We start from the raw sequence: 26657 nt of genomic DNA, 5'->3' as shown, positions 1-26657 counted from the left end.
AGTCTGGGTAACTCTAATGCGACTACTTTTAGCACTTGCAGATATGTATTTATTAAATGCTTTTAATCACACACTGTAATTTAGCTGTATGCATATGTAAAGATATTAATGTGCATAAAAAGACAATAAATATTAGTGTTAAAGTGTGATCAAAACATAAAATATTAAAAAGAAATTCACAATTTAAACTAATGACCTCCTTTCCCCATAAGGCCCCAAAATGTGTCTGAGAGGATTTAACTGCATAGACCTCGAGATGGTTTATAAAAAGGTATAAATCTTAATATGACGTTTGTTGTATTTTGTGAATAATCACTCCTTTATTTGTTATGCAACAATACAAAATGATTTACAGGCATAAAAGAATTTCACAAATACATAAATAAACACAAAAATATCGTTATTTGCTTAGAACTAAATAACAGCAGGTGATGAATGAAATATTAAGTGTTTATATGATGCTCATCAATCCTAAATTTTGACCTCATATACCATTCAGCTGTTTTAAAAAGCCACAACTGATGAAAAATCAAGAGCAGGAGATTTGTCATCAACCAGTCACCTGCCTGTCATGCTGGGACCACACCACACAATATCTTTGTGTTTAAAGGGAACCTGAAATGCTACACACGAAAAGGCTAATTTATACTATTGAGCCTTGTTCTCAAAAACAGACATAGATGTAAAATTATCCTTGAATTTTGCTGGAAGTTATAGTTTTAAAAACATGTTTAGCTCCATCTTCTGTCAGTGCAGAACGTGACGTCATGTGATCGGTTGGTTGATTGCGGCCAATAGACTTAAATTAGTTTATGTTAGCTAACTAGGGACAGAATCGATAACTCAGAGGAAAAGTAATGATACTAAAACTAAAAATCAATCTAAGAGGATCACTTCTATGCTGCCTCTGACTACAACAATGAGCTTCATGTTAAAACCAAGAATATACTGTCCACTTTCACTGTATGTCTCTTTAGCAGGACGTGGCTGGTCGCTGTTTGGCGCGCTGCACTCAGACAGGAAAATCCACCTGTTAATGTTCGAGTTTGTAAAGCACTTTCTAAATGAGGACTGTGTGGAGGAGAGCCTGTTTGAGACAGGTGACAGGTGCTTTCACCGGGCTGACATAAACTGGTTTTTCCTCCTCTGGCCAAGTTTACTGAGCAGCGCAATCAGCTGATGCATTCAGCACTTTTTATGTCATAAGATAATCTTTCTCTTCTTGAGCACATCCAGACAGTTTACAACATAATGGCCCATTTTTCCTGTGGACATGCTGATGAGTGTTAGGGTTTCTAATACCCTTTGGTAAAAAAAAAAAAAACTGTTATGTTTTTGGTCTGATACTCATGTAGTAACCTGTTATGTAGTAAACTGGTTGTGTTTCGTTAAAGAGAGAAATTTTTTTTGTTGCATAAAATAGTGCTGATGGCATCTTGCCAATATCTGCTTTGCAAGCTGATGTCATGGCTCAGTACACCCGACCTGGTGAGGAACAGGCTCTGCTCCACACAGTCCTCATTTACAAAGTGCTTTACAAATCCAAACATTACGACTAACAGATTAATTTTCCTGTTTGGTGCAGCTAGCCAAACAGCAGCCAGCCACTTCCTGCAAAAGAGACAGACAGTGAAAGTGGACAGTATATCCTCAGTTTGTTAACATAAAACTCATTGTTGCAGTCAGGGGCAGCAAAGAAGTGATCTCGTTAGAATGATTTTTAGTTTTAGTATCATTACTTTTCCTCTGAGCTATCGATTCTGTCACAAGTTAGCTAATATAAACTAATATAAGTCTATTAGTAACGAACTAACCACATAACGTCATGTTCTGTACTGACAGAAGATGGCGCCAAACATGTTTTTAAAACTTTAACTTTAAGCACTTGTTTCTTAAATCCTGCTTCACAGACAGTTTTACATCTATGTCTGTTTTTAGAGCAGGGCTCAATAGTGTAGATCAGCTCTATGTGAAGGACCAACCCAAGGAGTAGTAGTGGAGTAGTATGTCACAAGATTTGAGTCTTATGGGAAGTCAGCATTTGTACTGTATTAGTTTGTACTACACTAGTTTTGCACACTTGCCACATAGCGACACTGTAACCTAAAAACTACGCCTAAGTCAATTCAGTGTTAATTTGAAAGTCATATAAAGCCTTATAAACGTGAGTGACCAGCCTCCACCTGACTGATAGCAAATAATAAAAGTATAAATTTAAAAAATCCATACGCCTGTTTTCAGATGAGCCTGGATCTTTCATTAGTTACTGAAATCATCTTAGAGGCCTCAGTTTGGTCAGCCATTATTAGGGTATATGGTGTGGTCTCAGCTTTGGGCTACTCTGGTTCGATTTAAAAAAAAGACAGCACTATCTGATCATTTCTGTAGATGTTTGCTTAACAGGAAGAAGCTAAATTGAAACTCTGTGTTCTCACAGCTCTATAAAGTTGCCTCCCCTCCACATGTCCTCTGGAAACCACACCTCACCATCTGCTTTCAAACTTTTCATCCGTCAGTGGCGTTTAAGGAGTTTGGACAAGAAGCCAGAAGAGGCGGGACTGTCGGTCTGCACCTCTTCTTTGGCTTTGGCCTTCTCTCCGAGGCCAAGCTCCCCCTCCAATTGCTCCAACTCTGACTGGTCCAGCAGCTCAAAGTCCTCCACCTCGCTGTCCGACTCCTCGGTCAGCTCCAGCAGCCTGCTCGATTCTGTGAGTCCCGCCCGCTTGGGGTCTTCAGTTGGCGTCATGAAGCTGACTGCTGCTTCTATTCTCTCCTGGATGGCAGCTGTGACTGCAGCGGTGATAACTTCACCTGCCATCTGGTTGACCAAATCGAGGGCATTGGTGGACTGGTCTTGAGGTTCGTGCTTGGATTTGATTGGATCCTGGAGCCGAGTTGGAGGTGAAGCAAGGCCGAGGCTGAGGTCGTCGTCGTCGTCGCCATTGGTGGTCATGCCATTATCAAGTGAAGGGAATTCAGGTAGGCCACCAATGAACGGTTCTTCTCTGTCAAAGTCTGATCAAAGTGGCCCCGACACAAAAAGGAAGAAACACCAGTTACCTAAATATGTGAGACACAAAGTAGCTCTCGGCGTCAGTCAGAAGAGCGTCAAATGAAACTTACCCTCTGAGTTCTCAGTCTGTGGTGTGTGTCCCTCTGACAGGTTGAAAGTACCATTGTCTGTCCATGTGACATCTGACACCTCTGTGTCCGAGACAGACATCTCTTTACACACTGTGGAGTCGAGCTGGGGGAGAGAGACACACGCAGACGTCAGATTTTATAGTGCAAACCCAGATCTGAGCTGGTAATTGGTTGACTCAGACAAAGTGGTGACATCCGGGACTAAAAGATGAAGCCGCATAACAACTAAGTGCATGAAACTGCAGAATCCTGAAGTCACTTGAGGCTTACAAGGCATACAACACATTCTTTCTGCATTGCATTCATTATATTTGCACAGTGATTTGAACGCTCTAATAGTGAGCGTGACAGGGAAGTGCACTCAGTGAATTCAACCAGCAGCTCAGTGTTTGGCATGAGGAGAAAAACGTTAAAGCATTTCTTGCCATTGAATTTGTCCCATGCTGATGGTGATGTGGATCATGTGTATTGAATTTTACTAGCTTTAACTGGATGCTATCAGTCAACAGAGGCATAATTACATTAAGATGAGAAGATGATTAGCCAACCTTTGGAAACATAGAGGAGAGGTCTGACTCAATGCCTTCTTTCTCATTCTGAGCCTGCAGGAGTCGCTTTTCTAAAAGAAAAAAAAAAGAAAAACATGGATAAGACTGATTTAGTTCTCTGGCAAAATACTGGATAAAAAAGGTAAACTGATTTTTACATGATAACAAATCTTTTTAATGTTTATTCGCTATTTAAATAAGCATTCTTATAAAAAATCTACTCCACATTCAGTGTACATTTCTACAATAGTTCCTACATGCTATGCAGCATTTCACAATAATGTCAAATCTAGGTCAAGCCGTGACCTTAATGTCAATTTACCTGCACACTTAACTTTGGGTCAAATGAAAAAACAGTCTTAATGAACTGCAGAGCAGAAACGACAGACCCTTACATTATGCTTGTTATGTGTTGTTGAGATATATGGCTCATATTGCATATGCCAAAGGAGACTTTTACGAGTTGCAACAAAACTTCAGTTAAAGTTTTTAAAGATTTGTTCTGGTTAGGTCTACATAATAGAAAAATAAAGGTCATATAGGTTTGCAGCAGTTTGGCAGGTAGTTGTCTTAAAAAAAAACACATGGTGAGTCACTTCCTGATCTCATGTCCTTGTTTGGATAATGAGTAAAAACAAATTGCATGATATTTACCGTGGTTCTCTTTGATTTTCTGAAAAAACTCGCCGATGCCAAAGTCCAGCTTCTGCAGAACTGGCTCCAGCCACGAGCTGATGTCATGAGATGAAATCAGAGGCCACAGAAAGACACCCAACACTTCACAGAGGAAGAAAAACAATGTCAGCTTATTTTGCAGAATAAAATGTGTACAGCAAGCTCAAATTCAGCATGCGATATTCATCATATGTGCTGTTTAACTTCTGCTGTCCTTGGGATTCCCATCTACTTGTTTGCTATTCAACTATGGACCATTTTTGGCCCGAGGACAACACAAGGGTTACCTCTCGGAAACCAGACAAAAAATGTGATTCAAATGGGTTTTTCAGTTGATAACTTGACCTTTTGTTGAGCAAATCTTTGAGGACTCACCTAGAATATACGAGATAACGATCCCTGGAATGTAGCGTCCTAAGACAGCAAAGAAAGTGCACACACTGCAAACCAGCAGGCAAAACTAAAACAGAGAGGCAAAAACAAAGAACTTTTTGCTGTCAGTTACAAACTAAACTCCCCCTCAACAATAAACTGTTTTAGTATTTCTGGTTTTACAGATATGCAAAATCCCTCCAAGCTTCAGCTTCAGACACAAATTACAGACAGTGAAGTTATAAAGCAAACAGGTATTTTCCAACAATGCTGAATGGTAGAATTGTTTTATACAGATTTCAATAATTTATTAACTAATTGTTATACTAAATATATATATATATACAGTATACATATATGCTTTGTTCATGACATACATCAGGTATGTCGTCTCTGCCTCACCTTGCCTGGGTTTTGCTTTTTGAAAGCTGATGTCTCTTGCAGGAAGAGTCTGAGGGAGTCAGTAAGCTGAGGTCCAACCCCAGTCCGGCTGTCCTGGCCTGAATCAATGATCTCCCAGCTATAAAGAGACAAAGACAGAGGAATGTTAATTCAATTGAAGATAACACTCCTGACTGTGCTTGAAACAATGGGCCTCTAAAATGTAAATTTGGAGCTCTAATGATGCTGCTACTCTAATAGCCTCCATAATTTAGACATGAAAGGCTAAAATTGTCGTGGTCGTGGGTCTGTTGCCCAGAGTTCTGTGTTTTTTAAGTTTTCTAGTTCTGTTGCATTTCTTGCTTTAGTCTGTTTTCATAGTCCCCTCCAATAAATTGACTGGACTAGATCATGCTGACACACTTTACGGTGACTCCGCATTAAAAATAGGACCAGCATTTGACAAACTAAGAAGGGGATTACATTGCTGTCAGAGGCTTGAAATTCTGCTTCGTTGAGGGTCATTAATAAATTTTAGTCCAAGTAAAAAGCCACTCCAATGCAAATGCCATTGTTTAAATTAGGAAGCCTACAATAACATTGGCACGATGACTGTGCAGACAGGTGTGGGATGGGAATAGGGATGTGAAACTGGTTTCCATGCTGTGGCACTGCTGGGAATTCTGGGCCACCTGATGATTTATAAAACTTTCCGCTCCAGGATGGGAGTTCCCGAACATCACCTCCTATTTAAGCTCCACTATCAGCCTCTCGTGTTTTCTTCAGATATAAAACAGCTATGAAAGGCACAGGTGTGGCTCGTGTGTAGGTCATGTGTGATAAATAGATATGAGTATGAGGCAGCTAAAGTCATCTTTCCTCTCTTAGCTACTTTCAATTCCCCAGGCTGTAATGCAACGTAATATTAGTAAAGCTAAAATGTGATAAATGAGCATTTACTAGTGTATAATGTAACACCAGAAACATCTATCACCAGGACAGTGATTCTGGAAAGGTCACCTCTGAATGGCTCAAAGAACAAAGAAAAAGATTTTGTAATGGCCTAGTCAAGATCTGGACGTAAATCAGATTGATGTGCTTTCTCACGACCTCAAACAGGAAGCAAAATACTACTTCTAGAGCTGTTTAGCCTACTATCTTCTCGTGAATATGATGGAAATAAATAGCAAAAATTTGCAGAAAGAAAAGCATAAATCTGGACCCAGTTATTACAAAAATCTCAAACTCAGTGTGAGCAGTCTCTTACACTAAAATATACCTATGAAATGTGATCACTCTGCAGAAGAAAGCCTCAGTCTACCCTGCACCTTTGTCTCGTCGTTGTCAAAGTTTATTCTGGTCTCCTTTTTGGTTTACTTCTTGTTTTATTTTAAAGGTTAGGTCTTCATATTTCTTTCTGTGTCTGCTTCCTTCCTTTGGTATTTGCCCTGTCCTCTTTAGTGTTTGATTAAATTCACCTGTAGCTTGTTACCTTTGTTTTCCTGCTGTCTATTTAGCCTACTGACTCATTTCCCAGATTGTTGTTATTGTTTATCCAACCTAAAATAAACAAGAGCATTTCAAGTTCAAACATGAATGCATAGTGTACTAAGAGAAATTTCTACTGTTGTTCAGACCAAATTAATCTGTCATTGTCAGTGTAAAAGCTGGAAATGTCTCAACCATGTTCCTCATATTAAATATCCCACTTTATCCAGCTGAGGATGGAAACTACATGTCCTGTGGTTGCAGCTGTCCTGGTGGAAACAGCTGGTGGGAAATGGTGATGGGGCTCAAGTTACTACAGCAGCTAGACAGGTTTCCACCAGTTAACCAACAAATATCAAAATACTGACAGTTTTGTAGATTGTGTTACATTTTACACAGAACCTAACTCTTTTCTGAGTCTGATTTAACTCCAGTGAATGATTGATGCAGTAAACAGTGTGGAAGGGGAAGCTTAACAAATACAAGTAGGATCACTACTGTAGCCCAGTGGCTCTGCAGCGTTTGGCAGCTTAAGGCCACGTTTACCTCCAATGACTTACGCTGAAAGTCTGTCACTAATAATATGAGCTTGTTCTTTCTTTCTGAGTGCAACTTGATACAAATTTACCAGCACATGCTGATAAAGGGACATTTGTAAAAGAAAAAAATTACTTCCAGCACGGTGTGACTTAATGTGGTATTTCTGACGTATCCCAGATTTATCCCTATTCTTGGCAGGTCTTTAGGAAAAGCTTATTCAGCCTAAGTATTGCATATTAGCATTTGCTGGCAGCTGCTAATACTGGAAACGATCTTCACCAAGGTTGGTTTTCTTCTTTCCTTGCACAGCTTTTAACTCCATATTCACAGTTTCACTGTCTCACAAACAGAGCATTAAACTAACTAAACTTGACTACTAAGGTGATTTAACTGATACCATCCTATGCATGCAACCGGTAAATCTCATATGGTGAAAAGTTGTTTACAGTTGCTGCACTTCTGCAAGCCACTTTGCAGCCCATCTTCTGCCCAGAACCTCATTTTTTTGCTTACTAACACAATCAGTGCCATGTCTGCAGTCATCTCCATTATTCTTTCATCCTTGACCAGCATTAAAGATGGACTCCACCAAGTCGTTGTTATATTTACTTTTATTACACTGTCCGACCCAACACAGATCATTTGCATTGACTCAAAATGATAATCCAAATTGTCTGTATAAATTTGTAATCTGCTACGATCCAAAAACACCCTGTATTTGTGTTGAAAAAGAGAAACTGTTTTAGTTCAGCCATAGAAATTAAACAGTCAGAACTTATCAGTTAAACTTCCACTTTATCTGCAGCTCAGTCCAATTCTCCCTCCCCACAATCATGCTTCAGTTTGGCACCTAGGCCACGAGAAGCGAGAGTATCTCTTTTACATCCACCTGACCCACACACCCAGCCTTGTCTCACATAACCCTGATGACGAAAACTCAACCTGCTGATCCCCTCTCGACTTCCAGCGCCCTGTAGGAGTTTGCTTTCCAGGCAAGATGGTGTGCTGAACATGTGACAGTAAAATTGCAAAGCAATTATAGCAACATGGATGGGCTGACAAGGTAAGAATTTATCCATTCCACGAAAGCCAGACATCTCCCTAAAAAGACATGCAGCTCTTCTGTAAAGTTTCACCACATTTGTTTGTTTGAGCTTGTTGCTTGGTAATTTCTTTGGCAAATCCAGCTTTACAGCTGACACAGAGGCCTCGTGGATGTGATGCGATACAGTGCCATATGGATGATTGCTTGTTCTGAAATTAGTAAATCCCATTTAGTTTTCCATCCAGCTTGACTTTTACAGTAATATTTGCATCAGCTGGGAAATGAATGCACATTCAGCAGATGTTTTGACCTACTTTGATCTTGACCTTTCTGGTGGGGGTCACCAGACAGACAAACTTTCTGCTCAGGGGACTTTCTTGATTCTGTTGTTGCATTAAGGCTGAAGAAGGGAAGCTAGGTGTGATTTTGCCTGACTAAATTCCTTCTAAATACATGCTAAAATCTTGAAATCTGTTCATTAACACTTGTTAACACTACCCATTATATTAACCTCATCATCTTCATTGCAATCATGACACAAGAAGTGAAGGAACAAACCAAAACGCTTTCAAAGAAATGTTAAAATCTACCCATTTCTCTGAGCAGAGTAACACACTTTTCACGTTAAAAAGTAAGCTGGTGGCAAGTAGCCATCTTTCATCCTCATTTGTATACTGACAGGCGACCTTAATAAAATTGTTCGATTTTTATCAAGATGACCAATCAGACTTGTCTATGCAGACATTGCACTAGAGTTTACCAACAACCCATACTCCTTGAGGCAGCCTTGGAGCCCAAGCAGACTTGGAAAATGTGTGATTGGATCGGCAACTGCCCCCATTCACGTCCACAACCGAGTGGACCAACCAACCAACAGCAATGATGTCAGTAAACACACCACAAAATCTCAATGGGAATGGAAAAAAACACATTTCAAGACATTGACCCAGCCTTCAACTCCCCCAAAAATTATCCGATCAAAAGTATGAATATTGGGTTTATGTTTACACTTCTTGGTAGCCTCTATCTGCAAGATTTTCCAGTGAATATCACCAGTTTCTGACTTTAGATTTAACCAAAAAGTGTTTGCACAACTTAAAGTAGTAGTCAACCTTCAACATGTGCATTCTCAAAACTCCTGCCCCATGCACGCTGGATACTTGTTGAGAAAAGACTATATCATGTTTCATTGCCCCAGACTCTTACACACCACCACTGAGCACTGTTATCCACTGGTGGGTCACTATTAGTCACATGTATGAAGGATTCAGGCAATAGTCCAATAGAAACTAAAAGGCTCTGAAACAACAGAACACAGAAAAGCGGCACATCTGAGCCTCTAACAAGCCCAGTGACTGCAGTTTAAAAATAGAAAGACAAACAATGCAAAGAATGGCGGCAAAAACATCTCAGCTCTTCACTTGTGTCTGCCCCCCGTTTATGTGGGTGTTTACCACAGAAAACCTGACTCTGACGCAACTAATACCTGATTATGTTCTGCGTAGAGACACACAGGTAAAAAGACTGATATTAACAGAGCGAGAAATCAGAATTCCAGCTGATGGAGTTTACATTTAATGCCTTCGTGAAAGAGCAGTCTGCATGTGTCTGCGTATGAAGCCAAAACAAGCAAGTTATATAAGAAACCAGTGGAACAGACAGACATGGCCCAATGACACAACTTTTCAAAGTTCATCTGTTCTGTGGTGCTTCTTTATTCAGACTGACATCAAAAGTTGAATGTATTATAAATTTAATAATTTTAGTATGATCTAACTTTACGTTGAGATTCTTTAGTAAGTTCAGGTCACCCTCCCAACCCCCCAAAAATAAAAGTTTTCAGTTTTTCTTTAAAGTACTTGAGTTTGTTCAGTTAAAAGTGCTACATCATCTCCTTCATTTCTGCCAAAAAAATCAGTAAATCTCAGATCCATGCGTTTTCAAGCCTACAATAAAGGGACAAATACAACTAAAATTGTCCAAATATCTGCATGTTTCCAACTGTAAAAACAGCTAAATTCTTTCTACTGGATCTGGATTAGCAGACCAGACAAGTCATTGCTCCTTAAATCTATTCTGGCTTCCTCTCCAGGACACAAATTTGTACCTCAATCCTGCCCCATGGTCTTCAGGAGACATCTCAAGGTCTTCAGGCACCTTCAGAGGGCTAAATGGTGCAAATAAAACAGCCAGGTAAAAACTGGATCACGGATAATGGTAGAAAAAAAGAAACACCTAATTTAAATGTTTTCCAGTTGTTACAAAATGCAAACCTAGGCTTGAGGTAAGCTCAGCTTTTAAGTGTGACACACTGCACGAGAGCAGCTTCTGTTTATCCTCAATGAAGCCCCGCTTGGAGTATTTCAAGTGACCCCGTCTAAAAATAACCGAGTCACACTACATTCCATCCGGCAGCCATCAGGAGTACAGAGGGATGGGGTTGGGCTAGGTTGGGCTGGTTTGGGTGCAGTTGGGTGGGGTGGGGGGCAACAACAACAGCCTGTATCAACAACACCGATCCAACAACAACGGTCTCCTAAACACACCTGCTCTTGTTTCAGTGACATGCATTGGACAAACAGAGGAGAAGAAACACAATGTTGTCTGCGTGTTGATCGATGCTGTCAAAACTTTTAGCTCAAGGGAAGGTTTGACGCTTGTCATGCCCTTTTCCTTTCAGCATTGTGTGGGCCTCGACCCCAATTCGCTGTCACTTACGGACAAACAGTTTCCACCCTTTTGTATTTGTCTGGGTGTTTAAACCAAGAGGCAAAATCCAGGAGTCAAAAGAAGCTCGAAAGACGAGACGTTACTGTAGAAACGTATTTATGGTGTAGTACAAAAAAATAATTTTGACCGATTTATTATAGCTTTGACTGATGAGGTGTAGCTGTCAGCCAGCTTCACCTGAACTGGACTTCTTAACCGTGTTTGTGCTATTTGTACCTTTTGGAGTATTTTTATGGAATTATCATAAAAATAATATGCTTACTTTGTAGTATAGACAAAAACAGAGAGATGCCAACAGGTAAAGGTTATCCAGGTACAGTTTTGGCAACAACGTTTGTTAATTTTCTTCTTAAAAACATTCAACTTGGTAAACTACTTTTAAGACGAAAAGCAACAAAGTCTGGATGTAATCACTGTTATTCTTTATGTATGACTTAATCACATCACTTGACTGTGATGAAACACTCATAGGCGGTTTATTGTGCTGTTTATACTCCAGCGGACCCCAGGTCCAATCAGAGCGTGCACTCTGAAACACACCCACTCCATCCCAAGTGATCTGATTGGTTCAAGTGCTTCCAGTCAGTCTGAATCTGTTCCGGCGGTGTGGAGACAGCTGAGTCACTCACACACACACACATGCACAGTAAGTAATTAGGCACACATTGCACTCAGGTTTCACAACTCTTAAGAAACTTTGCAGTTGTTGTGGGAACACAGAGTAGCTCAGCACTGAGTCTTTCCTCGAAGCCAACGCCACAAACACAAATTGTATGAGTCGCATGACGTTCGTCTACATCTGTAAGCACCATCATTTAAACACACAAATGGCACTGACATGATGCTTGACCAACAGTTCTTTCACTTTCCCAATAACAGTTTTATTGCATTTGGCATTTGTTTACATCCTGTAACTCTTGACTCCACAAATCCACAAAGCTGGAATAATTTATAACACCTGTGTATGTGCTGGGCTTTTTTGATCACTGGATAGTTCTCATATTTATATAATGATAAACCTGAGAAACAATCACAGTTATCTCTCTGTTTTGGTTCTATGTTCTGCTGTGTGGCTCAGCCTGACTTGTGTTATTGAGCTTCCAGGTGCAGCAGGAAGCAGGTTTTACCAAATAAGCTATTACACCCACTAAGCACCAAACAGCAGACGGGCACATGTAAATGTCAGCTGTTAAAGTAAACAGCAACAACAGCAACAACTCTTCTGGGAAGGCTTTCCACAAGGTTTAGGAGTGTTTATGGGAGTTTTTCTTCCAGAAGCACATTTGTGAGGTCAGATACTGATGTTCAACCTGCCCTTCTCACAGTCTCTGCTCTAATTCATCTAAAGGCATTCTATCAGGTTGAGGTCAGGACCCTACGGAGGCCAGTTACGGTTTCCCACACCAAACTCGCTCATCCATGTCTTTTTTGACATGTTGGAACAGGAAGAGGCCATCGCCAAATTGTCCAAATTGTCTTGGTATGCTGAAGAGTTTCTTCCACTGGAAATAAGGGGGCGAGTCCAACTCCTGAAGAACCACCCGACAACACTCTCCTGGTAACCTCCAACCCCAGATTCATCCTTTAGATTGCCAGAAGGAGAATTATGACTCCAGAAAGCACATCTGCACTGCTCTAGAGCCCAGTGGTGGCATGCTTTATATCACTGCATCTGACGCTTTGCATTGCGCTCAGTAATGTAAGGTTTGGATGCAGAAGCTCGGCCCTGGAAAAGCATCCCATGAAGATCTCTACGCACTGTTCTCGAGCTAATCTGAAGGCTGTTTGAAGTTCGGAGGTCTGTAGCAACTGAATTTGCAGAAAGGTGACAAACTCTGTGCACTATGTACCTCAGCATTCGCTGACCCTGTTCAGTGATTTTACGTGGTGTACCACTTCATAGCTGAGTGGCTGTTGTTTGTAATTGCTTCCGCTTATATAATGCCAATAACTTTTAGCAGAGAGGAAATTTCACAACTGGACTTGTTTTGCAGGTATCATGGTTTCACTCTGGAATCCACTGAGCTCCTGAGAGTAAACCATTCTTTCACAAATGTTTTTAGAAGCAGTCTGCCTGCCTGCTTGATTTTTATATACCTGTGGCCATGGAAGTGATTGGAACATTTGAATTCAGTGATTTGGATTTGTGAGTGAATACTTTTGGCATGTATGTGTATGTTCCTCAGGAGTTAGTGGAGACCACACGAGAGTGAAAAGGAAACTAACATTCACCATTTACACAACATGACTCAAAATAAATGCCAACTGTTACTTACATTACTTGCGACATTGTTTTTTCAGTTATCAACACCCCTCCCATGCCCCCCTGCACAAACACACACACACACACGTAGATATATGTGGCTGGCTCACACTCCTCAGCTGTCAGCTCACATTGTGGGTCAGCACCTAATCTCCTGCAAGCCTTTGCCTGAGACGTGCTCTGTGCCTGATGTACAATTACCCACAAGACAGCTCTGACAGGCAACAGCAGGTGGCAACAACACAATCCCATCCTGCCAGCCAAATGCCACAGAGACAGATAGAGGAAGAGTACAAGACAGACTGTGGAAGTGTGGATATGCAAATAAGGGCAAAAGAAATCTGAAACAATCAAAGCTCCCAACATAAACTGCAAAAATTTAGTGCGAGACCTAAGCTCCACACTACAGCCAAAAATAAAACCAACATATCAGTGCTAAAATCTGCAGTTCCTCTAACGGCCACTTGAGGCTGTCCCAAAGTACATCAATCCCCACAAGACTGTTGAAATTACTCATTTCACTGCAGAAACAAACATGTTTAAAGTTTGATTTAAAAAAAAAAAACATTTAAAAAACTCTTTAAGTATTTTATGCCCTCAATTCAACTGCACAGTGGAAAATATTTTTATAATTCTACTTTTTTGGATTTGTTTAAAAAGCTGGCATCTTGAAATGAAAGCTGTGGTGACTTTGATGCACATGTCTGGAGTCTGGGAACTAGCTAGTTGAAGAAGTTGGTGATCCAATTATTTATTAGTCTGACACTTAGCACAAATTAGCAGCTATCTTCATGATCTACAATCTCATTCAAATATGGCCACTTAGCTCTAATAAATTCAAGTCCACAAACCAAAAGGTGACTTTGATGTAACTGTTGTACAGTTGGTACAGTTTTGTTCAGGCATTTACTCACATTCATTATGAGGCAGTTGAAACTTGGACACAGCTGCATGTTCGAACAGGAAAATGATCCCAAAAAAACATCACAACTGGTTTTGAAATGGATAAAGTAGGCTAACATTAAGCTTCTGGAGTAGTTTTCCCAAAGTCCCGACCTCAAGCCTACTGCACATTTGTGCTATGTAACCAACCAGATTAAATGAATTCTACCAATTCTGCCAAGAGTCACTTGAATGAGTGATGAAACATTTCTCCCACGTCCAGATGAACAGAATTAACTTTTTGGCAAATATTAGTGGGCATGTATTTATACTTTGACCCTGTGTGGATTAAGGAAAATCCCCCCAAAATGCAAAATCGTACATCCAATTCTTGTTTTTTAAAGCCGTTAAAGAGGTACGCTGTGCAATCATTCCACCCAGGAATTAGAACAGTTTCAGAAATCATTAAAAGCCCAAAATTAACATGAAGTCCATGCACATGAGTGTAACGTCTTGATGCATTCTCAATCATCTTTCGCCATCTTACAGTGATTGCAGCCATTCCCCAACTCTCTGTGAATGGTACTCATGGCCATTGATCAGTGGTCTTTGAGCAGCGGGTTTTGGTCAGTGGTTGTTGATCAATGGTCATGAGAATTTGCATAATTAAGATTAAGGAACTGACCTCCCAGCCCATTGTTCCTTCAGTGGGCTGGTTTCAGTCATTATGCAAATGTTCTGTTTATAAGATTGAAACCTGCAGTCAGCTGAGACTGAAGAAGTCACCTGTACGAGTGACGAAACGTTTCTCCCACAAAACGCTACGTCCAGATGAACAGAATCAACCTTTGGACACATGAGTGTAACTTCAAGCTACAGCTGTACTTCTCACACTATTAACATTTTTCAACCAAAAGTTGTTGTCATCAGCTCCACTGACTCAAACACTGAATACATAGAAGATAGAAACTGGGTGAAAAAAGTCCAAATGAAGATTACAAGTGGACCTTTATTTATTAATCAGTTTGGTTTTACTTGGATGAAAAATCTTCAACTGGGTGAACTATAACTGAAATGAAACAATTACTATGTCCATGATATTAAAATGCATCTTGTGAGGTGTCTGTCATTTTAAGTACAGTGTAAATTGCCCCTGACCTGGACTCACCCAACTATCTGTTATATAACTCAGATGTGTTGCATCCAGCCTGGCGCCCACAAATCCCTGTCACCTCCGCTGAATCCCATGGAACCTTTAGAGCCGGCATCGAGTAACGGACGACCTCCACCCCTTGCACCACTAACACCATTTGAATGTGACTCCCCCTTCAATGCCTTTACCACTTGGTCACAAAACAGACTGCCAAATGGGTCATGGCTCAGCACCATTAAACGGGGATCTGAAACTCTGAGAACGTGCATTAAGATATTTCTATTTTATTTATTCCACAGCAAAAATTTTATTTTTATCATGGTATTTATAAAGAACAATCACTGAATGGTACTTTAATGAACAATTCAAATAAATGGGAACTGTCAGAAAGTACAAAGTAAAAGAACAAAGAATAAACCATGATCAATACCACAAATTCAAAGATTTGATGTCATCGCTTATAGTTTTTTGAATTTCTTGTAAATTCTCACATATTCTGATTATTTACATAAAGGATTACAGGATTTTCTCTTTGAACTCGACTGTATATTTACCTGTTTTCAGCTCATGCTGAGCAGGTTTATATGTAACTTTATACAAGAAGAAGACCAAGAAGAAAATCTTATGAATTTCCTTTTAAAACACGATCACAAAGCTTTTTCTTTTAAAGATTCTTGCAGCACAAATCATTTACCCTCACCATATGTTTAGCTCCACAGTGACATAAACATACTTCAGGTAATGTAAAACTGTAAAGTATTAAATGGTGCTCACTGACAGTTAATGAATACTATAACAAAACAAGAGTCCATAAAACAGATTTGGAAACAGACCAAATCTGACCAGTGAAGGACTGTACAGTAATTATTCTACAGTTACGTATCCTGAAATATTGAATCAAATAATGTTGTTATTTAAAGAGGAACTATTATTCATTTTCTTATTTATCCATCCATTATCTTCTGCTTATTCAATTGAGGGTTCAGTGAGTGGGGATATTGAAAGTATGGTGATCTCAGAGAAACATTATTAAGGCCTTGGAAACGAGCAACACATACCTTCTTTGAACCTTATTTTCAGATTTTAATGCAGTTTAAATCTGTGTTGTTATTTAACAATTTTCCTTGTTAAAGAGGTCACAGTTTAACAGCTTGGGTGTCAGATTTTAATGGAAAAATACAAAGAGATGACTGAGATCACTATTAGATTAATATTTCATGTTTAAAGTTATGCGTAGAAATTGTAAAGTCACACTTTTGCCTAAACAAACTGAATAATTCATGATTGTGTGCTCAGGCTCCATCCAGTGGCAGAAATAAAAAACTAAGGATATGGATGGAAAGACAATCATGTAAAGAAATTATTCTTGTTTTCTTACAGAGAGGAGAGAAGGAAAAAAACATGCTCATAACTGAGTTCTCTATTGTCAATAGTACTTTAACGTGATACACTTTTTGAAATATTTCTTCACAACAACTGAAAGTTTTGTAAATAAGTTTGTTTGTTTAGTTCTTCATGGAAATTATGTGAGAAAAATGTCATTCATCCTTAAGCCATCCTTTAAGCTCTAAACACCACGTCCAGAACACCTCACTATGAATGTGAATGGTACTTATGACCATTGGTCAATGGTGTTTGATCAGTGGTTGTTCCTAAATGGTCATGAAAATTTACATATTAATGATCAAGAAACTGACTTCACATCCAATTGTTCTAGTTTCAGTCATTGTGCTAATGTACTGTTTATAAAGTTGGGGAAACCTGCAGTCAGCTGAGACTGTAGAAGTCACTTTCTCCCACTGAAAACACTACGTCCAGATGAACAGAATGAACCTTTTGGGGTCATCCATCCAGTTTCTTCTACAATTCAGATAATGGGGGTGTGAAGCTTATACTATGCTGTCTTAAGGCGAGAGTCAGGGTATGCCTTGAAGAGCTCACCCTCCATCACAGGAGAGAGAGACACACAGAGAGACAGACAAGCATTCACACTAACATTCACACCTACAGCAAATTCAGAATCCGTAATTAACCTAACACCATCCATGTCTTTGGACTGTGAGAGGAGGAGCCACAGTAAAACCCCCGCAAACACAAACACCACACAGAAAGGCCCCTGGCTGGATTCAAACCAGAGTTTGAAAAAATGTAAAAATTAAAAACTTCCAACTGAGATAAGCGTGAAGGGAAGGATGGTAGTAAGACCTGCTGTCATGCATGGTTTGGAGACACTGACAAAATGACAGGAGGCAGAGCTAGAGCTGGCAGGTTTAAAGATGCTGGGATTTTCACTGAGAGTCATTAGAAAGAATAGGTATTTGGACATATCAGGTTGAGGTGTTCTACTGACAAAGTTAGAGAGACAAGGCTGAGATGGTTTGGACCTGTGCAGGGTAGGGACAGTGAAAATGTTAGACAAAGGATTTAAAGATGAAGATGCCAGACAAAAAGAATAGAGAAAGATTCATGGGTGTAGCGTAGGAGGACAAGCAGATTGTTGGTGTGACAAAAGAGGATGCAAAGGACTGGGTGAGATGGATGATCCACTAAGAAGAAGATGAGATGGAGAAAAACTAAAAATCTGTGTAATTTACAGCACCTGTTTGATGCATGTGTAAAAAATGTGACCTGCTTCTAATAAGAATCTTTTAAGCGAAAAGGCACAAACACGGACTATCAGGTCTAACATCCTCATGTTGGTGTTGTTCCTGGATCAACATAATAATGTTAGTCTGGGAGCATCATTGGATATGACGAATCACATTGTGTTGTCATATCATTGTGACTTTGGAAAAAAAAACTGCCGATGTCCACTCAGGAAAGAAATCAAAAAATGGGGTGTGAGGGTCAGGGTTAGGGTTGGAGAACAGGGTGTGATCGCGGTCAGGGTTACAGCCTCAGGTTTACGATTTGGTGTGTGGTGTGAATTTGTTTCCACGTGGCAAAACTATTACATCACTACAATCTCATTGGTCACTTGTGATGTCCAACCTGGACCAACATTAGCTTTGTTGATCCAGGAACAACATCGACATGATATCAGCTCGTGCTTGCTATTAATCTGTTTAGGCATCTCTGATTATCTAAGTATCAACACTAAGCAGCCAGTCACAAGCTTGCAGTTAGAGGGAGGTTTCAGATCGTGAATGCAGCTCTGTTCATAGTAAAGGCATACCCCAGGACATACAGATTATAGTAATGGTTAATTACAGTTTAATCTGATACCTTCTGATACACGTCAGATTCTCCAAAAGCCTAGAAACTTTTAAAACTGCTCTTAAAACTCACCTCTTTTCATTGGCTTTTAGAAAGGTTTAATTTATTTGTTTATTTATTTTTTATTTTGATCAGCGAGGTGTTTTACGAAATTGTGTTCTATTGTATTTTTATCTGTATTTACTGTACAGCACTTTGGTCAGCCTTGGTTGTTTTTAAATGTGCTCTATAAATAAACTTGACTTGACCTTCCAGCTGCATGTCCTGTCTTTCAAAAAGAACCAAATTCATTCCATATATTTACTTTCTGTTGATCAACTAATCTGCTAATTAAGTAGGCATTTGAGTCATGCATCACAAGATACGCGCATGAAGTGAAACTGTAGGTTTCACTGTTAGACAAATCACACAGTTTAGTCTGACACACACAGGCGATATTAGCAGGGGGATTAAATTAGACAGTCATATGTGAGCAATCAGCTCTGCAGGGCTGCAGCTGAGAGTCAGGACGAGACCCGGCTCTCGCAGAGGACTCAGTCATGCATGATACAGTATGAGAAGCTACACGTCTTTATATACTCTGTGTTAGGAAACCTTCCAGTATATTTACAAGAGATGACTCAAATTTAAGGCAGAGAAGTTGTTTTAGAATCACTGCACATCGGCAGAGCCGAACTGCTCATCCAAACCATGAGCGCCAAGAAGCTTTTAGAGAGTAACAAATAAAACACGTTCCCGTTTTAAATGTGCATCTGCTTTGCTTCTGACAAATCGTGTTTTACCATTTTTAAATGCAAATGCCTCTGAAATATCCTCAGCACATGCAGACATGTATAAGAAGCATTTCAGAGGTATAAATTGACTCAGAATCTGACGTTATTTAAGCAGAACATTATATAACCTGTTTTTTGTTTGTTTTTTCACAAGCTTAAGTTTTAGCCTTGGCTCAGCTTTAATAACGCACTTAATCGTCTTTAAACTCATTATTTAAATGCACCTTGGATGTTGTAACTGTTCCTTTCCTTGGATTTTGTCCTTTATCTTTGACCTTTTAACTAAGAAAAAATCACCTTCAAACTACAAACAACTGAATGATGCAGGAAGCACGACACAGTTGATCAACTTTTAGCATTAATCCACCAAAACATTAGCTGCAGTAGCAATCTGGGAAGTTGAAGGACAGCCAGTGTCCAGTCTGACTGTTTTGGAGTTTTGCATTGTCACATGGACCTCTGTTGGGTGACATTCAGAAAAGTCAAGGCTGCAGTGCATCTGTGAAAGCAGGGGTAGCTGCAGAAGTAACCCACCAGAGGCAACAATTTAAAAACCTTTGGAATGAAGGTTTCAATCACTGCCAGGTGCCGATTAATATGAAAGACAACTCAAAAGTTATGAAAATTCAAATTCTGCAAAAGCTGGATGATTTTAAGTGTTTTGGTAAAGATCTACTACAGCAACCCATCTAATATGTGAAATAAAATGACTGAAAAGAAAAGAAACTTCATCTATATCAAAACGCCACCTTGTCCTTTGTGGTCACACAGACTTTTTCTAGGTTTCAGTATATGAAGCATGGATGTCTTAAATCTCCATTCATGATGAGGTGACTAATGAAGTTATGAGTATTTCACAATCAGAGCCACTGAGGGCTGGTCTGAAAAGGCCGGGATGTTGACAGTGAACACTCAGCTTGAAGCTTCTCAACACAACTCATTTTTTTCAAATACAACCTATGAATAATTACTGAAACATGCTGAAACATTTAATGAGTAGCAGTATAGAACAATGCATCGTCAGCCCAAAGCTCCTGTGTGATTTTGTATCTGTAAAAAATAACTGAGTTCATGGAGTGTGTTTACATGGTCATGCTGCTTGTGAGGTTTATCCTGGTTATATCCAGGAAATTACGTCTGCAGAGAAACCTGCTGCTACAGGTTCCTGTATACATGATAAACACTTGTATCCTGGTTACTGATTAGTGCATGATATTTGCACAGGAACGTGTGACAGCAGCAAATTAGCAGAAAGGGCTGGTGTGACATTTCTGTAACTGTGACTGCAGGCTTTAACTCCTTCACACCCCAGAGACTGAAATCATTTCCCTAAAAGATTGTTTGTGTTTGTGTTGTATTACTTGGCTTAATCTGCTGCAAATAGTCAGCAACACACCACCATATTCAGGTTTTAAGAAAACAGAGCAATGGGCTCATGTAGTTTTAATGAAGGATATATTTGTCGTGGTCCCTGAGTTTTGAATTTCTTGTGAACTGATGATTCCATAACCAGGTTTCTTCCTCTTAAAATTAAGTTTTCCTTCCCACCATTGCCAAGTGCTTGTCTCATTGGGAGTCATGTGACATTTGGGGATTCTTTCTAATATTACAGAATAATGCACCTCGAGGCGTTTGTTGTAAATTAACACCATATGAATAAAAGTGAATTGAATTTTTGTTTTTGAGAATCCACTATGAGCTTTGTTTCCTATTTTTTTTGTAATATTAGTGAGTGTTTAGTTTAATATTGATAGAGTTTTTATTCACTTATGTTTATAAGTCTTGTTTATGTTCTACTTCGACAGGGTTCTCTGTGGTTTAATTTTCAATATTTTCAGTTGTATTTACAACTTTTCAGTTGTATTTAGTTCCCTTTTGCTCCCTATTCTGTTCCAGTCTAACCTCTTTAACTTGTCACGAGACAAAGAAAGACAATAACAATCTTGTTTCCCCATTCTGTTACTTCCTGTTTTATTTTGGTATTCGTTGTTCTCTGTGTTCCCTCTGTCTTGTTATGTTTTCTTCAACTGTGTTCTCCACCTTTTTTCATTTCCCTCGTTACCTGTCTGTACTGTCTCAGTCGTCCCTCTGTCCTTTGTCACATTGCCTACATTGTTATGTCTCGTTGCTCTGTGTTCCCAGAGAATTACATTCCTAGTTATCCCTGGTATTTATATTTCCTGGCTCTGTTCGGTAAATGTTTTGGATTTTGGGACTTTATTTATCTCTTGGTGCTAAAAGCATTACAGGTTCAGTTTTAATTGAACCTCAGTCTCTGGCATAATATTGTGCATATGTCCAAACTCAAAAAGAGATCATAGCTAGAGGTGATTCATGAAGCAACACTGTGTAACGCCACCACACTGCTGCCAGTCGATTCTTTCTTCAGTTGAACAACAGAGTAAGACGTCTGATTACTGAAGCTGATTACATCAACTTGATTTCAGGAGTCACAAACATCCAATTAAACTTTCCTTCGTGTGATATCAACAATTTAAGCTGACCAACTTTTTGTTTTTCAGCCAAGATCCTCTTCACCTTTCAGTTTGTGAAAAACAAGTTGTGTCAGACATAATTTAAATCTAAGATCAGATGTGGTTTGAGCAGAAGCTTGATGCAGACATGTTTGTTCTTGATTTCTTTGTTTAAATTAACTTCACTGTCCTATGGATGCCTTCAGGTTCAGGAAACAATGAATGCCGCAATAGCATCTTCACCAATATGAAGATTTCTTCCTTCAGAGCAGCTCTGCCTCTCTGATATGTTTTAAAATCCAAACACTCCCATTGTAATGTTCACCAAACACACATTATTAACAAACCTGCACATCACAATCACCTGCACTTAAGTGTCTTACCTTGTTGTCATGCTGTGCCATAACTGGGCTCCTGTGAAAAAGAACCACAGATGTGTTATTCATCAGCACTCACGCGCTCACACCCACTGCAGAAACTGTGGCAAAGAGAGAGCTGAGCCTGAAGGCTTAGCTATTGATTTATTGGATGATCTACATTCCTGCCCTCACCTATCGAGCTGTTGGTGGTGACGGTAAGAATATCCCCTAAACCCGGATAGGTGGTAGAAAATGAATGGATGGAAACAATGATAAAATGGCTGGAGCAAACTGTAATGTAGTTACCACAAGCTATGATTGGGCTCTAAATGTAATATAACAACCATGTAATAAAATAATGTTAAAAGAAACATAATTTGTAGATGAAATAAATGCTTAACAAAGACCCTTTTCATGTTTCCAACCACAGGTTAATTAGATATAATCGTTTTTTCTATGGGGTGGCTGTAGCTCAGGTGGCAGAGCAGGTCAGCCACTAATCAGAAGGTCGGTGGTTCGATCCTGGCTGCATGCCAAAAATCCCTGGGCAAGATCTAACCCCATGTTTGCCTACTGATGGTGGTCAGAGGGCCCGGTGGCGCCAGTGTCCTGTCAGTGCGCCCCAGGGCAGCTGTGGCTACAACGTAGCTTGCTATCAACAGTGGGTGAATGACTGAATGTAGTGTAAAGCGCTTTGGGGTCCTTAGGGACTGAGTAAAGCGCTATACAAATGCAGGCCGTTTACCATTTTTTATTGAGTGTTGATATAGTGCTAATGATTACTGTGATGTTATGAAATTATACTTAATGACGTGAAGTATGCAAAAACAGTTTTCTTTAACAGAAGTGTTAGGTGATGATAATGAAAGTTTTCTACAAAGAGAAAACTATACTGATAACATTAAACTTAAATAACTGCTGACATCAGGAGTCCAATGTGTTCAAAGTGTAATTGTGAGCAACAGTCAGGCTGATGAGTCACCATCCGCCATGAAAGATGATGCCTCATCCTTACTCATCGGGCTAATAAGCCAGGATGAAGCTGAAATCACGTAAACATCCGAACCAAATAGATTTGTTTGGTTTCAAAGCAGCCATTTATAACTCTGGTGAGGGAACATCTTGGGTTTAAGCTGAACGGCTTATTTATTTCATTTTAATTTTCCTCTTCATTTGTCAGGGATGGAAAAAACATTTATCTACTAATAAAAAAGATCCACTGTATCAGATTTAGCTGTTAGCTATTTTTCGTCCGCAGTCCCTGAAATATAAATATAAATAAAGAAATCACCAATAAATAAATTATAGTAATAAAAATGCTGTTGACATTTCAACATAATAGACCAAACATTTACCAATAATTTCAAAACCACAGACAGTATCCACATCCCATATATCCATTACGCTCATAAATATCAAATACATCTAAATAATATATAAAAGCCTTTTTTAAATCTGAGCTCCTCGTTCACTCGATGCATCTTTTTGTAAATGTTTTATATTCTTGTCAACAGCTCTGTTAGTTTATAGGGTTTGTGCTACAGCCACATCACAATCCTCCCCTTAAACACTCCCTGGTGCTTCCTTTTTTCTCTGTCTTGTATTTGTTTGGTGCCTCCCCCCCTTGTTTGTCTGTCTGTCTGTGTTTTTGTTGTGGATGGGTGTGGGCGAGGTCTCCCTTATTCCTGGCTCCCAGCTCTGCTCATCCTGCACACCTGCCAACAATCAGCCCCACCCAACCTGTTCATCTGCCTTCCATCCACTGTGTTAACGTTTTCTCCAACCATTCCTCGCCACAATGCAGTTTCTACCTCAGTAATAGCACTTTGAACACCAAATTAGAACTTGCTTGTAGTAAATCTGCTCTAATGTTTCTTATCACAAAGCTTTCTCCATTTTTTCTTCTTCAGGAACATCACCCAGCTGCCCGCCAGTCTGCTTATCCCACTAAAACCAGCTTCAACCTCCTTTACACACTATTAAGATCTCTGTACTTGGGTTCCACCTTTACAGTTTTGGTTGTAATAGATCATTCATTCTTTTCTATATTTAGGGTATTTATTTTTTTACATCTTCTAATCTGAGTGTCTGTCGTCTTTTTAATTACCAGGGGTTGATTACTCCCACAAAGGCCCCGCATACATTATAATGCTATTACTACATCTGCAGCAAAAGTGGTCCTGACAATAATCTGTCCATTTTCTCAAACACTGGATGCGACGCTGCAGCCTGCACCAGCTTTTGGTTCACAGTGACATTACACAAGACTACAGCCTGGCCCTACTTCAGCATCACTTGATGTCTCTGTCACACAATACACAGACTCCTGGGACACAAAGTCATCACTCAAAAGTGTTTAAACTGATTTCAAGCAACTTTTTGTAAAGCACCTTTACACACCTTGTGCACTTTGACAAACACTTTAGTGTCAGTTGGTCTTTTATCGGTGTCAGTATTTGTATTTAAATGGGTTTCGGGGCAGTTATGACTGAAGATCCAGAGTTATGAGATTAAGGCAAGGCAGTTCCTTACTAGTTATTCTTCTCTTTAATCGACTGATCATTTGGGGGTTACCTGCGGATCTGGACCGAATTACATCTCGGATGGTGACCGTGATGACCAGCAGGGCCAGGAGGAAAGCCAGGAGGGTGTAGGCCCGAAACGAGTCAAAGGCCACAAACCTGCAGGGAAACAGAACAAAAGTTTCACTCACAGCAGCTCACTCAGGTTGTTGTGATGCACTCCACAGTTTAACTCTGTGGAGGTTTTAGCAGATCGATGTTTATTTTTGTGGAGCTGTTTATACAAGATGATAAAGCTTTATATTTTGATTTTGGATACATAATTTTACATCCGTGGATGTAAAAAAAAACTCACCATCTATTGTGGAGCTAAAATATTCTCATATTCTTTTGCTATAATGAAAAAATGACCCTGTGTCAGAATTTTGAGCTTTTCTGCTTTCCTTACTCAAAAAGTCAGGATGCAGAATTATAACAGATCTGTGTAACGAAGACTTTATAACAGCAATCTATGCTTTTCCTCTTTCAGTACATTAACCACTGCAGCAGTAATATAGCAATGCTGGAATATATAAAAATACTAATACAAACAAAATTAAATGAACACTATTTGGGGTTTTAAATGTTTTTTAAGTGCTTTTACTGTTGACTAATTATAAATGTAACTCTTATTTTTAGGCCATAAAATACATTTCAAACAATATATTGTAACAGAATGAGAAAAGTGAAATTTGTTTAAACAGACAAACAAACATAAACTTGACGAATTTTGTCTCATGAAGTCCCAAATTATTGTGATTTGTTTGTTTTTTTGCTCATGGTGGTAGCGGTTTGTTTTGACAATGTCCCTGATACAGACATTACATACAGAAAAATATAAGAAACATACAGAAAAATACAGAAAACAGTGGCAGCTGAGTATTTACAACCCCTTTTTAAAGATCATCATTATTATTATTAGTGTGTGAAGTATAGATGAATTTAAAAGTAACAACGTCAAATGATTTAAAAGATATAATAGAAAGAAAGGACTAAAGTTGAAATAATTACGCCTTTAATGTGGAATTACTAGGATGTCATGATTTTTTAACAGTATATTTAATATTTAACTTAAAGTCATAATTATTATTATTATTTATTTATTTTTATTAACAGGAGCTCAGTGCTGTGAGATATCCCTGCGTCATGATGCCTACCCGAACATCGCGTTGGCTGCAGCAAACAGGGCTGAAGTCCTGCATGGTCTCCGCCTCCAGCTGACCAGGCCGGTGAGGCGACACCCTGCGCGGCCGGGAAGGGTCTCCTGATCCCGGCTTGGCGGTCCGCCGGCCGCGGCCACCTGCCCACCTCCGGCGGGTCCTGCTTCCCGGCTCCCCAGCATTGAAAAACGACCGGGGTCCCTCCGCTCTGCCCCTCCGCTCCTTCAGCAGAGATGGGTGTTAAGCAAAGCGGAGACTTTACTGAGCTATTTCCGATTCTGAGGTTTCAAAATAAGTGTCTCATAACGCGTTCACTTTTTGAAAATAGTCTAAATGTTCTTTTTGCAATTAAAACTTATGCGTTTAAATCATACAGTCTTATTAAATTACTTTTTATCTCAGGAATATATAGTTTACATTATTATTCACAGAGCAAAGATACATAAGTGAAACAAATGCAGTAACAAAACATATGATAACCAATTAATAAGTAGCATGAAAGTTATTTTTTAAAGAAAATAAAATGAAAATATAAGTAACTCAAAAGTGTGCTTAAGTGCTGTGTTTGAGTAAAAGTAGTGCTGCTCTGGAACAGTGCATGCAAGGGGTGAAATTAAAAGAAAGAAATTAAATGTACAACAATTTTCTATCATTTGTATTAATTTTTCTTATTCTAACCAAAGTGTGGTAACTTTATATTTGAAACCTAGGTTCTAGCTTCTTATAGTTGTAATTAAGCAATCATTAAAATTATTTGCATTTCTTTTTGTCTTATTTTTTCTGCCTTTATTTTGAAAGACGCAATCATCATGCTTCCTGTATAATTGTCTCAACTTAAATCAGCTGCACACTTCAATTCCTGCCTCTTGTGTTGTTGTCGTTCAGGTTGGTGA

General features: G+C 39.3%; 1 protein-coding gene across 1 annotated transcript; it reads right to left on the bottom strand.

Annotated features, from left to right (window-relative positions):
- Positions 1–291: 291 nt before the first annotated feature.
- On the bottom strand, positions 292–26021 carry retreg1 (reticulophagy regulator 1). The gene is made up of 9 exons (XM_076877127.1): positions 25762–26021; positions 24618–24724; positions 22068–22098; positions 5142–5259; positions 4743–4827; positions 4347–4469; positions 3693–3763; positions 3124–3247; positions 292–3015 (listed from the first exon to the last, which is right to left on the bottom strand). The coding sequence occupies exons 1-9, from the start codon at positions 25944–25946 to the stop codon at positions 2513–2515; spliced, it is 1347 nt and encodes a 448-aa protein (XP_076733242.1). The 5' UTR covers positions 25947–26021; the 3' UTR covers positions 292–2512.
- Positions 26022–26657: the final 636 nt, after the last annotated feature.

This window comes from Maylandia zebra, linkage group LG18 (genome assembly GCF_041146795.1).
Source record: "Maylandia zebra isolate NMK-2024a linkage group LG18, Mzebra_GT3a, whole genome shotgun sequence".
NCBI classification, from domain to species: Eukaryota; Metazoa; Chordata; class Actinopteri; order Cichliformes; family Cichlidae; genus Maylandia; species Maylandia zebra.
Note: the sequence above shows the minus strand (reverse complement) of the source record. Positions and strands in the feature narration are given on the sequence as shown.

Coding starts and splice junctions, on each gene's coding strand:
- retreg1 (XM_076877127.1), bottom strand. CDS start 25,946: ATGCTGGGGAGCCGGGAAGCAGGACCCGCCGGAGGTGGGCAGGTGGCC. Junction 4,470..4,742: donor CGTTATCTCGTATATTCTAG/GTGAGTCCTCAA, acceptor TCCTCTGTGAAG/TGTTGGGTGTCTTTCTGTGG. Junction 3,248..3,692: donor TCTCCTCTATGTTTCCAAAG/GTTGGCTAATCA, acceptor TCTCTCCCCCAG/CTCGACTCCACAGTGTGTAA.